Raw genomic sequence first — 17672 nt, forward strand, 5'->3', positions numbered from 1 at the left:
AATCAATTGGACCTATAATTGCAACTAATAGGGCCTATAGTTACAAGTAATACTAAATAGGAAACATGTGTCTCAATGTTGTCCTCACTACACAGGTCACACTTATGCATATTTATTGTACTTATTGTCATTTAATTTAGGTACAGAATAATATTTCAAAGTAAAAAAAATACAACAATTCCTGTTTATGAATGTGATACAATTCTGTAAGGTATTCCTGCATTTAAAGGGAGAGATGAGAAAGTGAGTTTCCATTGGAAACATGGTAAAGCAGAATGGTGTCAAGCCATGCAGTGCATTCTGAGATCTGTCATTTCACAGCCTTTCCTAAATATCGTTTCTTGTACTCCTCATAGGTTATTCGTGACTTGCCAACTCTGTGTGAGGGAGCATCAGGGAAGACTGGGTCTTTATTTGGATCATACCACTGGTGACCTGTAAGATAGCATTATAAATTTGTAGTACACTGATTATAAAAACTCAGCATCTCCATACACAAGCAAAAAAATTGAATATCCACACCAAATCTGGCCAATTCACTCATAACAGACTTACTTTTCACTTTCAAAAATATCGTCTTTAGTGCTTCAGTGTGGTCACTTCCTTGGGGACAGGTAGAGTCTGGAGAAATTCTGAATTTCATATCTCATCAGTCAAAGCAGAGCAGCACCCCCCCAAAGAGCAATACCAACCAAGACACACTTCACCTCCCATTCCACTATGCTTACCTGTAAGTTCTTCCAAGGGGTTCTTTATCACCATTGCCTCTTGAGACGTCGACAACTGCTTGACATCCAGAACCTTTTCCTTCACTGGCATTGGAGCCAGGTTCAATGATCTCACTTTTGCTTTTCCCCACAGGAAAGCTGGAGATTGATCTGCACATCTTCTTTGATGCCTGAACTGGTCCCCCCTTTTTGGAAGATTTCCTTTTCTTCCCATTGATACACAGCAGCTGTTCATCATCTTTTGACAGCTGGGGTTTCTTGTGGACCATCCCACTCTTTATTTGCCCCGGGTCTGTCCTGTGAACAACTTTGGAAGCAGAACTGACAGTAGAAGTCATGCTTGTATAGTTCCTATATTTATTACAGTTGATTTTGACTAGAGAAACCTGTTTTGGAGAAGATACCCTACAGTTGAAACTGTCGGCTTCCTCCCCAATCTTTGCGATTTTTGATGACAGCTTTGGTTTTTCAGCATCTCCATTACCAAATTTATGTGAACCCTTTTCTGTGCTATTTCTGGTTGACATCCCCTTTGATTTTAAATCATCCCCTTGATGAACCAAACTTTTCTCCCAGGATGAATATACTTTTTGCTTTGCTGTACTACCTTTTTCACGGTGGCCCTCTTCCAAAAGATTTCTCTTCTGGGAGTGAAATTCTAGAGTATTTTTTGTAGGAGGCCCAGTCACGGTGCTTGTACTAGGCCTAAGATCAGGCTGTCTGTTGAATACAGCTACGCGTTTCTGTCTTTGAGCAGAAGAACCATATAAAGCTAGACTGGCAATGCCTCCTTCTACCACCACTGACACTATCTGAGACCTTTCACTTCTCAGAATTTCAGCCTTGCTTTCACTTGCTAGCTGGCTTTGACAGCATGTGCTGCTAAGAGACAGTTTTGGGACCTTCAAAGAGTCTTCGTTGTGATTCTTTGTGCCATTTAATGTTTTTTGTTGATTACTGCGACTGCAATCCACATACTTTTTAATGCTAGAAATAGGGAAGGAACTGGGTAACTCCTTTTGAACCGTCTCAACATTTTCAAGTAACTGTTTCTGAAATGGCAGCGTGGATTTGGATTTCTGCATCAGTTTTTCCTTCTTTCTGTTGTGAAAACTTAAAGAGTGTGACACAGTCCCTATGAACTTTCCCTGAAGGCCCCCCAATCGCATACCCTTCACAGTACTTTCCTTAAGAATTGTCTCTAAAGTCGCATCTTTAGTAATGGTTTCGTTACTCTCGCTTCGGCACAGCTTTTGTGAAAGCTGTTTGCTCGACAGCTGCTCGGAAGCTACGGCAGCTGCTGTAGGAACTTCAAGATCAACGTTTAAGTCACTGTCAATGGCAGCGGACATCTTGGTTTTAAGTTCCAAGATGCTTTCTTCTGCATGCTTAGTTTGAGGATCCTCTGCTGTGTCATTCTGTCTTTGTTGGCTGTCAAAAAGTTGCAGTTTTCTTGCCTCTGTAGGTGATAAAACCTTAATCTCTAACAAGGACAGGGGATCAGACACCTCCTCCAGAGGGCCTAGCTTCTCAGTCTGGAACTGTTTCTGCAGTAATTCAACATCCATTGTGTCAGTGACAGGTTCTTCCACTTTGCACTTCTCCATCTCATCAGCCTTTGTTCTCTGATTCTCCCTCTCAGTTATGTGCATTCCAGGTCTCACTGGGTTTACGTGGCGTTTGTCTACATTGTCAGTCCATTCACAGAGATTGACCGGCAATGGCGTACAATCTAGATCATTAGAAATGTAGTCATCTGATCCCAAAATGAGACACTTTTCTGCTAGTTTGCATGAAGCATTCATTTCTGAAAATATGACTGGGTTTTCATCTTCGGTGCATGTCCTCCAAGTATCAACAATAGTCTCCACAACATTTGAATTTAATGCATAGTAGAGATTTTGCTCCCAGCCGCTCCAAAAAGTTCTAACAATATGAGGTGTTGAACTCTCCTCCACCTTGGTGTCAGATGGTGTTGAAACATCTTCAAGTGTGGCAATTAACTCCCGGAGTTTGTCAGCAGTCCAAGAAATGAGAGGTACTGTCGATAAATCAAATGTATCCTCCTTCATAAGTAATTCCTGGTCTTTATTGCCACTCAGCCGAGGAGGACTGCTCCCAATACTGACAGCAGGGTTTTCTGCTGACGCAGCAGACTGCTGGATCGATAGCCCTGCTTTAACTACAGCTGTGGAGATTTCAGGTGTTATGTCACATAAAGATTTGTCTGATGAGGAAACGGTGGATATGCCGACTTTTACATTATGAGATAAACCAGAATTATTTGCTTCACTTTCGGGATTCCCTTCAGCACTTTTATCGGGAAAAGAAGTCTGAATCTTGCACTCTTTATCTTCATTTGCAATACTGCTTGCTTGGTCAGTGCTCGACTGCTGTGATATCGGAGGAACAACTGCAATTGCTTTCATCCCCATCAATGACGTAGACATTTTATTTTGGTTCTTGATGAACTCAATTTGCCGAACACATGCTGGAGACAAAGTCTCAGCATCCAGACACTTGGATCTGTTCTCAGAATCATCCTGGTAATTGTACCTTCCTGAAGGCTCGACAGAGTCAACTTCAGTAGTGTCAACTTCAGTAGTGCCTATAGGCATCTGATTTTGCTCCACAACCAAAGTGTTACTTGGAGATGGACTGTTTTCAGGATTTCTTTGTCTGTCCTCCACCACTGAGGCATAATACTCCTTTCTCTGTTGATTTGCTGAAGGGTCAGTTTTCTTTCCACTGTCTTGCTGGCCACATGACTTCACTATATGCTTTGAAGGCCAACTGTAGCTCCATTTTAAAGTATGAGGATCAGCAGCAAACACTGAGGAAGAATTTGTGGACTCCATACTTGATATTCTGTGACTTGCTTGATCATTCTCTTGGCCTAAAGCAGAGAATTCTGCAGCTCTATTTTGGCATAACCTCTGATGTGGCAAATCCTGGTTTTGGTAAACATGAGATAAATTCCCTGATCCTTGGGAACTATTGCTAATGCTTTTCTCTTGTTGTGGTGCAGGTGGTGAGGGCCGAAGCACGGCAGGAACAATATTACTTTGCTGCTGGATAAATGTGGAGCTGTAAGGGATGGCGCTATCACTGGAAGTACTGGGTAAGTTATGGTGAGGCTGTCGATTGTCATTTGGGCCAGATGAAGGCTGTACATGGAGACTGCTGGAATTACAAGTAATGTTTGAGAAATTCCCGTATGAAACTCCTGATCCTTGGGAATTATTGCTAATGCTTTTCTCTTGTTGTGGTGCAGGTGGTGAGGGCCGAAGCACGGCAGGAACAATATTACTTTGCTGCTGGATAAATATGGAGCTGTAAGGGATGGCGCTATCACTGGAATTACTGGGTAAGTTCTTGTGAGGCTGTCGATTGTCATTTGGGCCAGATGAAGGGTGTACATGGAGACTGCTGGAATTACAAGTAGCGTTTGAGTTACTGCTGCTCTTTGCAAAAGATGAGTTTGGATTCAAGGTCAAGGGAGGCAGGTCTGGGGTGCTAGAGATTGTCTGGTTGATTTCTTTAGCACCCACCAGCGCTGTGCTTGATTTCCAACTCGGCATACTATCTTGGTCACAGATTTTTCTGAACATAAAGTCATCCCCACTTTGGAAAGCTGAGACTATGTCAACAGCTTTTGTAGAACCGTTTGTGTGTGATCCCTTTGCCTTTATTCTTGAAGTTGCACAAAAGCCTTCAAGACCGGTAGGCTGATAGTTTGTGCTGGCACTTGGCACCACTGACGAACCGACTGCAGATTTACCTTGTCCATGTCCCCATGTCACTGGCCCATGTACTGGACTTGCCTCCTGGCCACAATTTGTTAGTTGTTGAGCACTTACTACCACTTGTACCACGCGTGGATTCTGAATAGAATACCAGCTTGATGATGGACGCCACTGAACTCCGTTGCTTGACAGGGTAGTGCAGGGACCACTTCTGCCAAACACAGATTGATTTCTTGATGCCAATGACGAAGCAGTCGCTCTGAAATTTGCTTGTGTGACTGTGTTATGTGCTGTCGGCGCCTGTGGCAGCTGATGATTCCATTGACTTCCATTTTCAACATATCTTTGCATCTGTGATATTTGAGTATGCAATTCTGGCTGATGTTGATCAACGTGGGTGTAATGAATTCCATTAGCCCCCCCTTTAAAAGCATGCTGGTAAATATTGGGTATCGAATTTAGGCCTGGCCCTAGCGGTGGATTATTCAATCCACTCGCTGTCCATGTAGAAGCTTGCATTGGGCTGGAATTCTCTTGTCCTAATTGGAATCCACTTTTGCTTGGGTGATGGAAGACAATCATATCTGCAGGATGATAAGATACAAAAACAAATAAGACATCAAAAACCTTCATTACTATGTCAGTAATGTACAGATTCTTTCAAGGCTCTGTACCATTCTGAAACCACAGGTGCCCCGCACATGGATATCAGGTACATTCTGGTCATAAAAGAGATATGGAAAGGAAAATCATAATCTGCTTAAAGTTTCCAGAGGTAACCAACACTTGCGCTATGAACATATGTTTTGATCTATGCAGAGCAGTTCAGTCACAACTCCAAGAATTTTTTAACTCTAGAATATTATACAAAACCATGCATATTTCTTTAATGATTATTGGATTCAAACCCTGAACACTATCAACTGTGGGAGTAAGGAATAAATGAAAAGTAATTATTAAAAGTAACACTAAAGAATATTAGGAAAGTGAACGTTATGAACATGCAGGCCCAAGAGCGTATCTTTGGCTTGAACATTGGGCTGGGGTTGAGGTCTCCATCCAGGATTATTGGGGGAGGTTGTATTATCCGGTTTTGATTATTGGTGGGGGGCTGTAACAACCTCCTCATTCCCCCCCATAATTTACACCTATGTGCAGACCCCACTCAAGTGTGCTGAACAAATCATTTCAAAGAAGAGGAATGTATGTTCTGTTACCTGTGATTTATAATGTCATAACACATTTCAATAAAATGTTCTTTTTTACCTTGAGCATGGAATAAAAGTTCGATTTGATAACAAGAAAGTGATATAACCTTGTTATTCATGAGTGAACTAATCAAACACGATACACCAATTGTAAAGTTGATTGCTGTATTAAGACGAACTCACAGGTGGCCCCGCCACTGGCCACGTCGCTCACGTAGCATACAATTAAAGAAATATGTTGAATGTCCCCCTATTACTGTGATGATTTGAGAGGTTGTACTTGTCCATCTTCACTACTCACATTTTGGTGGAGTACCTTCAACCCCACCCAGCAGACATACATACGAGATGATTGAGGTGTGGATTGATTCTGCTCGTGTATGGACTGATCATCCTGAGATTCGGATACGTCGTCCATGATTCACCCATATTATTATTGTGCCAAGGTCGAAACTGCATACACGTGTTTTTCACTGATCACTTATACAACTTGTTTCTCATGAATAACTTCTCATGAGAGGAATCAAGATGCTTATCTTGTCCTAAAACTCTTGTCCTGAGACACTTATTCTGTTCAAGGACACTTGTCTTGTTATTTCTGATTTACGGGATGCCAACTCTATTCAAGGACGCTTACTTTGTTTTTCTGAGGGGTTTTCCTGGGAAGAAAGGGTGGTCCAACATATGTTTTAAACATAATCGATTAGTGTGTGGGACGCTTATCTCGTTCTCAGAAGATGTTCTCAGAAGAAAGGGGAAGTAGATCGAGGATATTTGTCTAATTATTTTTGATTGAAACCTTATCTTGCGATTGGTGTGTATGGGATACTGATACTGATGTGTTGATCATGGAAACTTGTCTTATTATTTTTGATTTAAACTACAAGCAGCATTACCTGGACAAAATTGGAAGTTTAAGAACGCATTTCCTGAGGGGAGGGGTGAGCCCAGCCAGCTCATCCCCTGCCCGCACGCAGCGCCCAAAATTAGTATAAAGGAAGGGGGAGATCTCAGTGCTGACCGGAGGTCAGCCATGGGATAGAGCACCGCATCGCCCGGCACTTTCTCAGGACTCATGTGTTGGTCTCCTGCCAGGACTGAAAGGGGCTCCCCAGTCTGAGAATGAAGATACACGTCCGAGTGTGAATAGCTTTGCAGTGTCTGTGTATTAATTAAATTATTGGGATTAATTATCATTATATGAGAATCATATAATATCAATTTGCATTTTCCATGTTGGCATGTTTTATTGTTTCTTTCATATATATACACACATATAATCATTTGTATTCAAAATTTTATTATGATATATAATACTATTAGATATCACTTGTAATGCAAGGTTATTTTGCATTGCCTTTGATCCAGTATCTTGGTATTGATTTTAATGAAAGGCTATTTTGTATTACTTGTAATAAAGCGTTTTTGAGTGAACCTAAGTGTGCCTGTTGGTTCCTTCAAGAGCCCTATATCCCCCTCACATCATTTTTAAACAATTGCAAAGTTGATTGATTTACCGATTATTAAGAGATTAAGCCAATGAAAACATAAGGGTGATTATGCAAGGATGACAATGTAGGAATGGTTAAAAAAAAAACAGATTGTTTGGTAATCAGGCTTGGGCAGGTAACTTAAAGTAAGCCGAACTGAATAACAGGGTCCAATTTTTAGATAATATGCCAGGTCAGGAGACCAATGCTAAAAGTTTAATCCAGTTAATTGGAGAAATTGGGAAGCACTGCAAAACATGTTAAGAAAAGTTAAAATGTCAAAGGTGATCTGTCGATCTGGCACATGCCAGACAACCACAAACTGGCAGCGTGTGGCTCAGTGGGCTGAGCCGGTGCCCCTGTGATCATAAAGCAGGTGCTGATTGTCCACCCATTTGCAAATATCAGTATTCATATGATAATTATAAGCGTAGTAATCAAAAAAGGAAGCCATCTCCGCTATGGGCTCCAAAATCATCCTGACCCAGAGTTCACCCTCTCTATGTCGGTCGTGGGTATTTGTCACCAGAAAAGTGCGTCTTCTCTCTATGTGAGAGGGTAATAAATCACTAGGCCACACACCCCCAAAAGCATCCTCCAAGAGGACCTGTAATACACATTCCAGCTGGTGAGTGGTCATGATTAACAGCTCACCAAAACCGCTCTTCTGGATTTCATTTCAATCACATTGTCGAAGCAGGTTTGGAAAATGAGACTCATGCTTCGGACTATTGGTGCTGTGAACCATAAATCCAGCCAACAGATGCTGCTGCTGATGGGTGAGAGGGCACCTCCGTCTAGCTCACTGTCTGAAGAGAGACAGAGCAAATAGTGCGTAGCTGTTTTTGAAAACCTCACGGTTAATGAATAGCACTGAATCCCTTAAATGCGTGTTTGTAGCCAGAATCAGGTTGTACAACTCTCTGTAGAGTTCAGGTCAAAAGAGAAATTCCGCGATCCAGGTATTACAAAATCCAAAACATCCTGATCGGAAATGGAATTTAAAGGGTTGATTTCTACATCATTGCTCTATGGAGAGCTGCGCCTAACTCATTTTGTGCATCTGTGGAGAGGTAGTGACCTAGAGCCATTCTTCATGTTCTCGTTGTTTTCTTAAAATATGTCCCCAAGAGCTGACCTTTCCTCTTCTTAGGAGCTAAAGACTTAGGTTTTTTTTTTTTTACAGCTTTACAACACTTTTTATAACTGGCTGTGTAAAGTCGCTGGGAATCTTTTCCTCCTCCTCTGAGACAAGCACAGTAGGCCCGAGCCTTCTTGGGCAGGGTCAGTTATGGGTGTGTTCGACTTCATGCAGCCGCTTACAGCACTAGCTTAAAGCAATGCATTCTGGTCCTAACGCAATGCATCATGGTTAGATTTTTTGTTTGACTTCAGCCGGCACAGCAAAGACAGATCGTGCAGCAGCTCTCACGATCAGTGCAACAGTGGGACTTTTAGCCAGAGTCATCAGGTAGCATCAGCAGAAAAACTGCTACAGCTGCGAGGTTAATCATCCCAGTCAAAGACAGCATTCTTGCCTGTTTCCACCGGAGAAGAATTACTTTTACATCCACTTTGATTTAGTGTTACATGATATCTGGACTGATCGGAGGAATTTGTAACCGGAAACTGAAAAACCAGCTCGCCACGGGGAATGCTATTGGCAACACATTACGCGGGATTATGTTCAATGTTTTTTTTAGAAAAGGTTAGTCCTCTGTTCTTGTATGATATTGATAAAAAAAAGCAAATGTCAGGATGTTCCAAGGGATGATTATGCGTGTTCATAGGCTGTTATTCGAGATCAAAGGTTTTACTTACTCAGCTGATGGGGGAGAGAGAAGGGGGAACTCCCAAAAGTCTCATATGCGCCTGCCTATCTGTAAGAGAAAGAATTCACAGGCGATTACGTCGCCCACATAGCATAGTGTAGAATTAATAAGAGTTGTTCAGTGTCCTCCTATTACTGTAATATTCTGGAAAGTTGTGATTCTCCAACACCAGTACTCACAGTTTGGAGCATCTCCAACTCCACCTAGCAGATACACATATGAGGTGATGGAGGTACTGAATGATTCTGTTCGTGTATGGACCAACCACCCTGAGATTCTAATGCGTCCTCCAATACGTCCAAGATTCAGCCATATCACTATGAAAAGGACGAGTTATACAATTAACTCCAGAAAAACACAACTTGTTTGTGGGACACTTATCTTGTCCTAAGGAATTCTTGTTTTGCGACGCTGACCTTGTTCCTCTGAGAAAGAGAAATTGTTACCCGATACATTTTACAGCTGCAACAGTCTTACTCCACTCAGATGTGCCCAAGGACGTTTGTCTTGTTTCTCATGAGAACTGGAGGACCAAGTGCGCACTGTCTGAGGGGAGGGGTGAGCCTAGCCAGCTCATTGCCGGCCCACACGTGCACAGTTGACTTAGACAGCACCCAATTTAGTATAAAGGAAGGAGGAAAACTCAGTGCTGACCGGAGCTCAACCGTGGGACAGAGCGCACATCGCTTCGGCATTTCTCAGGAATTACGTGTTGGGCTCCTGCCAGGACTGAAACGGGCTCCCCAGGCTTAAAGTGAAGGTGGGTGATGATGGCATGTCCGAGTGTAAATAACCTGCACCATTATTATTATTAAGGGATTACTTATCAAAGCTTATGATATATAATTTTCTATGACTTTTAATAAAATATTTCCGAACGAAACAAACTGTGCCTGTTTGTTCCTTCGAAAGCCTTATATCCCCCTCTCGAACCAATACACCCAGGGACGGATTATGGGTTGTGTGGGCCCCTGGGCAAAACATTCACGAGGGCCCCCCCCACCACCACCAGCACCACCACCACAACCACCACAATTCAAGGGCCCTTGGCAGCCAAACGCCCTCCCTATAGGGTCAGGGGCCCTTGTAGGCAGAGGATCAAAGAATGTAGGCCCTCTAAAATAGACAAACGAAAATACATTGTTGATAAGCGTTGCAAATTGTTTTGGGCTAGGGGCCCCACGGGCCCCCTGCACCCCAAGGGCCCCTGGGCAGCAGCCCCGCTGGCCCGGTCCGTAATCCGTCCCTGAATACACCACCTTATATTCCTGACAATGAATTTGATTGAAATCATATTTTTGTATTTTATGCCTTTATGCCTTAATTGTAGACATAGTTGCATATAAATTTCGTAATAACCACCCTATCGATGTTAATCAGATGTTTTCTGCTCTACATACCTATATCACTGAAAAAGCTACTACATTGTCCTTTTTGCATGTGACATCACTAATCTACCTCAACAACCGTCACGGTTGTAATCGAATGCACAACACATTTTTTTAAACTCTTTGACAAAAAAAAAAAACATTTAAAACCTGTATATTTGTGTAATCATCTTTTTAAACAAAAACTGTATGCTCCTGAAATAAATCCACCTATAAAACCTCCCACCCCTTTAAATCGGACTTTTCAGAAAATTTTTAAAAGTCATAAAATCACGCATTTCACCACAGGTAGTGAACTTAAAGCTTCCGTCGTAGAAAGATTTAACCGAACATTAAGAGAGAGGATGTATAGGTACCTTATGGCTAAAAACACTCACAAAGACTCAAAAATGACAGTGATCCTGTGGGAGATGCACAGATTCCTTTAATTTTCCCTCAGAAAATTTAAATCAGATATTAGGAATCTATAAAGCATGGTTGCCATGTCATACAACGAGATTAACCCCTCGTGTAATGTAACCAGTCACCAGAAATAATGGGTCAAATTTAAACCCACTCTGGCCTACATGCTGGGCTTCGAGCCGGGTCAGTGGTTCAATGTAGGTGTCACGTTGACCTCTCCCTGTCCCGCCGACATTCACGCAGGATTATACAATATCTACTTTTACTCTAACACCGTGAAACCGAGCACGTGGGGGGAATTCGTAGTGATATTCACATAAATACTTATATATGCGCGTTTAACTTTAATTTAAAGAGAAAACAACGTGTAAAAGCTTTAGGTTACTTCTGATTATCTTTTTTCTTATTTATGCCGAATATATATTTTTTTATGTACGCCAGGGCGTTTCCTTTTATGTTCTGGAAGTTTTATGCACGGACAAATCGTGAAGATACTTCTTTTTCGTAACAACCGGTACGTTTGACCCGATGACCACTGATTATAATAGATATAATACAGGCTGACATAGTCGACCTCAGACAGTAGTAGAATTCCTTATCCACAACGTTTCCCTGCTCCGGCCCGCCAGGGACATCGCTCACTTTCCAAGAGTACCGCAACAGCAGCAGCCCAAATGAATGACTTTCAGCCATCCCACATACTTACAACAGGAAACATTATCTCCTGAAATCCAGGATATTTGGCTCCCCCTACCAAAACAGACATGCACTTGCAGCAACTCCGGACCCCAATACTCATAATACTAGTTTACCCATGTAATGATTCCTCTGAATGACTATCCCCTGTCAAGGAAAATCCGTTACCCCTGGGTAAGTGAGAAAGTCAGTGTTTCTGAAGAATGCTGCTCATTGTCTTAAGTTTGCTACAGGTTCAAATACTAGACATTTTATATGTGCGCATCCACCTTTAAAAGTGATAATTGCGACAATCGATTTCTGCAAAAGCGTAAATGTGTATGTATACATATTTTATATGCATTTGCGCTGCTATGACAAGAAATTACCGTGCATTTGAACCTTTACACCGCAAATGAATTAGGAATTAGCATATAAAAGGTTAAAGAGCACGAAAATTTCTTGCCATATCAGCGCAGATAGTATCTGAGCACTCTTACGAGGTTGGCTCCTAATATGAGGAGCTAATAGACATGTCATGATCATTTCATGCCGCAATGGAACAACCTTAGTTTGGTCGACGAAGAATGCAGGGAGAGTTAGTACCAAAACACGCAAAGTTAAATTACATTCACAAACGTCAAGTTTTTGTGTCCTTTTATACAATATCGATTCACAAGTGTCTGCAAGCGCATATTTAATAAAATGCTTGTTAGAAGCTTATTCTTATTCTCGTGTACAAAAAGTTTTCTAAACAGCTACAATTTTAAACTAAACGGAGCCACATACACCTCAATTTCTAACTCACATGTGGCCGAAGGGGCGTCCAGCATGAGACTTGCTCCTTCACATCCAAAGCTCCTGGCCAGGCTTCTCTCAATAAACTGAAGTGCGACCCTAACCGAATATCCTAAACGTAAAAACCCTCCACCCCCAACCTCACACTAATCCCGCCTCCGCTGGGGGACCGCCTGCGATAACACTGGATCAGAGCCGCCTTGCTTCATTATTTCCGGTGTCTTGTCGTGCCGGACTGCGGCAAAGTTCATTGCATATTCGGATTTTGAACTTCCATTAGCCTTCTTCGTGTGAGTGCCAAAGCAGAAATACTTGTACATTTTGTTTATTGAAGTTTAACACAATGAGCTCCCGCTTCACTGCTGTCAAAAAATGCGTTGTAATATTTATAAAATGCATTGATCTCTATGGAAAGTCTACTCCCGAACACGAGATAAGGAATCGTCTCCAAATTACTTGTCTTTCAATGGGGGATATGAAATTCTATAAAAACCTTTTAACGGTTCATTGCAGTGTAACATAACTAATAAAATTAAGTCACCTAGTATGTAGGAGGCTTACTTCACCTCTTATCAGGTCAGCATTGGCTTTCTCTTAATTTTCAGTAATTTTTATGTTTTGTAATGAAACATAATCAGTAGCTTCCGAATGGTTTACTGCTTTACTTTATTGCGTTAAAACAAGCTGCTCTGCATAAAATATCTTCTTGAGGACCTAGTCCCCATCAGACTTTATCAGCTATAAGTTTGTCCTAATTTTAAATTGTTTTTGGTGCAAAAGAACCATTCGGTTATGTGCGGTTCACTATGATCCTAAAAAGCAAGTTTCTCTAGATCATAGGTGGGCAATCTTATCCGCAAAGGGCCGGTGTGTATGCAGCCAATCAGTCCTCTAATTAGTAATCTAGTTAGGGCCCTTTGTGGACAAGACTGGCCACCCCTGCTCTCACACTAATCCCGCCTATACTTATTCCCCAGTCCCCGTGTGGCTCAGGGTTCATCAGCTGGTAAACGACTGGTAGATTCCATGAGAGGTACCCCTTTAAACACGCCTTATTCCCACCACCCCCAAAATTAGTACATTTTAAAAAGACGACCGTGCTGCATACATATAACAAAACATATGTACAGCTTTTATTTTGAATAATAAAACACACGTATACATGATACATTTTAATTTAAACTTAATGTTACATTATAAAAATTTCATTTGATAAAAAGCCTACAAAATTTTCACTTTGCTTTTGTGAAATAAAAGCCACGTTCATATTAGATTTCAAAACTAATTCGCAAAATGAATACGAAAAAACTTGTACTTTTTAAAAACACGCTTGGGCTGCATTACACATAACAAAACGACTCTGGAAAAAAAACACTCGGACATCTGTACATCTTACTTTGAAAAAACTTTCATGTTACATTAACAAACTCATTCGATGAAGTATTTTTTTAAGACGTACAACAGTCATTTGGCAACTAGTTTTACATTTCAGTAACGAAAAGGTAGTTTCCCAAATAGTCAACAATCTGCTTTTGTTTTAAATGAGCCTGACCTTTTTATCGAGGTCCGTTAAACATTTTCACGTCACGTTTGATTTTGTTATAGTGCATCATTATAGGCGATTATCCCGATGCCTTTCATTTAAGATGCTTAACGTTCGGCCTACGTTAGCTTTCTGTTCCCATCTCTTATGTTAGACGGGTCGGAGCCAAGTCGTGCCTTAAATCAGCCATAAAATGCCCTCAAAACAATTATTTATCATCCATTTTGTTTCTTACCTCTTGGTTACCTTGTTAGGCTTCCTTATCCATGAAAAGATTGGTTTTAATACTTTTGGTGTGGCCTTCTGGACCTTTCATTTGACAGCATACCTCTCGTTTTCAATAAAAAATTATGGTAAAATAAACCTGAAGAGAATCATATAAATAAACTGAATTGGTCTTATCTTGCCTTACGTGTATGGACATGCCTTGCCTTGATTTTGCTTTAATTTATTTTGTTTAAATAGAGGTTCCAGACAAAGTCAAAAGGCCTTGATGCAGTACATAAATCTATGTGCTGCTTTTATGCATTTTAAACTTAAAAACGGGTCCTGCCGGCCCTAACTCCCCAGGAAGGTAATAATGTCTCTATGGACAGTAGGAAACGGGGGCTCTTAGACCCTCGCTTCACTAGATGCTGCGGGTGGCAAGTCGTGTTGAGAGATGTAAAGCGTATCATTTTCATTATCAGGGCCGACCGCATTGTTGATGTTGTCGATTTCATCTAATAAGGCTTCAGGTATAGGAGGGGGTGTTGTTCCATACGTACCTGCTGATTCAGGTCTTACGTAGATTGTACCCCCCCCCCCCCCCTCGATCCGCGCCGTCTCTCGTAGAATGAACACAGAATACCGCAATCTCTAAAAAATAAAAAGTCAGTTATTTTAATGTATAGCATTTATCATAAAACATGTATAAAAGAAATAATATACTCACTCTATGGATGTTCCGTGTAGTTTTCTTTTTTTCCTTTTCCAGTGAGGTAAGGCCGTAGATGATACTTCTGTTTCTCTACAGAAGGGGGAAACCCAGTACAGTTGAAGCTATGACCGCTCACCATATTAAATATCTGTGGCTAGTTGTGTTCCTTTTAAGGGAAGTTATGCATGGAAAGAAAAAGCGTCAGTTTTATGTACTTATGCGTGTTTAACTTTTCTTAGGATTATTTCATGAGAATACAGCGTGTCAAGTTTTAGGTTACCAAGGATTATCTTGTTTCTTAATTATGTCGAATGTCTATTTCATGTATGTCACAGTGTTTTCTTTCATCCTCTGTTTGTAGTTATGCGCAGACACAGACAGGGTATGTTACACTCAACCCAGGATGATCTACAGGGGGTGTAAATAACAGATGTTTGGGAAAACTACTTGCCCCAACTTTACCCCCAACTTCAAAAAAGCTTTTTATACAAGGAAAGATAAAATGTCACTTTGATATGTGGTCGGTGTTTATTTTCTAGATTAAATTGTGCACGGACAGTGACTGGGGTACGTTACAGTTTGACCAGGATGACCTATGGGGGGGTGTAAATAACAGCTGTATGTGAAAACTACTCACCCCGACTACTCACTACTCACGCGCATTAAAGAAAAGTGGGGTCCTCTTTACTTTCACTCCCCTCCCTGCCAATTTCACAAACACACACACACACTACCCACTCTCCCTCCCTCCCCTGCCAATTTCACAGAGACACACACAGACTGCTGTGGGGGTGTAAAGTCAATGACCACCGTAGGACAATCATATTCTGGTACCGACACCCCCGTCAACAACTTCACCTTCAAAGCATCCTTTGGACAAATCCCACTCATATTCATAAGCACCCATACGTGAAGCCATTTTCCACTTCATATCAGTGTCCGCACTAAACGCCATTTTCAACATTCTCACTCAACCACATTAAAAAAAGGCCCACCACCCAAAATAAATTTCACCCCAGCAACATCTTGAAATAATTAACAACACTACTCACTACTAGTGATGGAACATGACCCCGCCCCCTAGTGACCTTTGTGACCTCAGCTGTCAAAACCAATTAGCCATATATGGTTTGAGAAAAGCGGTGGTGTACATAGTTTTTTTTTACAACTTTTCATAATTACCAAAAAGGTAATATGGTCCTGGACCGTAGAAACATGAGTGCCGCTGTAGGTTTGAACAATATGTCGTGCACGCATGGCAATCCTCCTCTAGGATCTCATCTATTATCGTATCCAGAATCCACGTCACTACTCCTATAATAAACTGCATAACATGTAGTCATCTCAAGCTTCTTGCCCCGGAGTCTTCCATCGTTGATACTTGCTCTGTAAATCCCCCGTTGACCAGTTAATCGATCTGTGCTATCAGTTCTATGGTTTGTGAGCCATCATCTGAAACTGAGAATATAAATACATTCAGTCTTTTTACAATTTTAAACAGAAAACCATACATATAACTGCCTATGAGCAAGAACTTACCTCAATGCCAATCCTCTGATTCACCATTCTTACTCCGTTTCCGTAATTCGCTCGACAAAGTAGAAAAATCATGGTCAAATAATTGCAACACGTTTTCACAGTATCACCAACTAGACCCATCCATCCATTTTCGAAACTGCTTATCCTACTGGGTCGCGGGGGGTCCAGAGCCTATCCCAGAAGCAATGGGCATGAGGCAGGGAACAACCCAAGATGGGGGGCCAGCCCATCGCAGGGCACACTCACACACCATTCACTCACACATGCACACCTATGGACAATTTTAGCAACTCCAATTAGCCTCAGCATCTTTTTGGACTGTGGGGGGAAACCGGAGTACCTGGAGGAAACCCCACAACGACATGGGGAGAACATGCAAACTCCGCACCCATGTGACCCAGGCGGAGACTCGAACCCGGGTCCCAGAGGTGTGAGGGAACAGTGCTAACCACTGCACCACCATGCCACTCCCTGTGTTGCCATTTTTACCCAAATATTTCATAAGAATGTAGCTGTCATACCTTTAGCGTTATGCACAGTAAAAGGTTTATCTCTCATCTCTTATTGATATCTTCTTAGCAAAAGATAATTATTATGATAATTCCATAAGTAAAATAAATAAAACGCATGTTCAACATTGTGGCCATCCGTAAATGGGCGTCACATTATATTAATGGCAAAATATAATATTGAAATTCTCTGGCAAATCACACACTTTGTACATTTCTAAAAAGATATTATGTTAATTTGGTTAACATAATAAAAAGATGTAAAGACCAGCATGTTTTATTGCTCAGCCAGATAACTGGCTAGTCCATTTATCCAGATGACCTTCCTATTAAAGTACACCCTAGTTATGAAATCTTTACAGAATTATATTTTTTATTTGTCATAAGTCCTATAGACCTAGAGTATTTTTGATTACCGTGTCACCGATTTTTCCCGGATTTTTATGGGGGTCACAACATCTGGCGGCAGCTACCACAAGGTGTGACCTCCCTGCTGAAGCTGATTGGTACACAACGCATGAAACAAGACATTGATGCACAACTAGTTTAGCTATCCATCAATAAGATATCCATAACTTCCCTTCCACGATTTCATACCTGGGGTGCACCAGTCAGCTCCAGCAGGGAAGTCACATTTTCTGATAGTTGCCATCAGATTTTGTGACCCGATAAAATTTAGGAAAAAACCGACACAGCGGTCAAAAAGACTTCTGCTCATTTAACATCAATAGAAATTATAATCCTGGAAAGAATTCATTACTGGGTCCTACAGTTCAGTGCTGGTAAAGGTCGTGACATTTTCTGACATCTAACGTTAGATTTTGTGTGACTTGCGAAAAAGAAACAATGCATCATTCAATGTGTGCTGTCTTGTCACCGTGTTTACATACTTCTA

At 41.4% G+C, this 17672-nt stretch overlaps 1 protein-coding gene across 3 annotated transcripts; it reads right to left on the reverse strand.

The window, feature by feature from the left end:
- Positions 1-96: 96 nt before the first annotated feature.
- On the reverse strand, positions 97-12622 carry LOC125744401 (uncharacterized). Of its 3 annotated transcripts, XM_049016164.1 has the most exons (6): positions 12278-12622; positions 9184-9321; positions 8994-9052; positions 729-5058; positions 556-632; positions 97-435 (listed from the first exon to the last, which is right to left on the reverse strand). In XM_049016164.1, the coding sequence occupies exons 4-6, from the start codon at positions 5054-5056 to the stop codon at positions 311-313; spliced, it is 4530 nt and encodes a 1509-aa protein (XP_048872121.1). In that variant the 5' UTR covers positions 5057-5058; positions 8994-9052; positions 9184-9321; positions 12278-12622; the 3' UTR covers positions 97-310. The 3 variants fall into 3 exon arrangements, with proteins under 3 accessions (XP_048872121.1, XP_048872120.1, XP_048872119.1); XM_049016163.1 differs by lacking the exon at positions 9184-9321; XM_049016162.1 differs by lacking the exons at positions 8994-9052; positions 9184-9321.
- Between the last annotated feature and the right edge of the window lie 5050 nt (positions 12623-17672).

The sequence above is a fragment of the Brienomyrus brachyistius genome, chromosome 6 (genome assembly GCF_023856365.1).
Source record: "Brienomyrus brachyistius isolate T26 chromosome 6, BBRACH_0.4, whole genome shotgun sequence".
Classification (NCBI taxonomy): Eukaryota; Metazoa; Chordata; class Actinopteri; order Osteoglossiformes; family Mormyridae; genus Brienomyrus; species Brienomyrus brachyistius.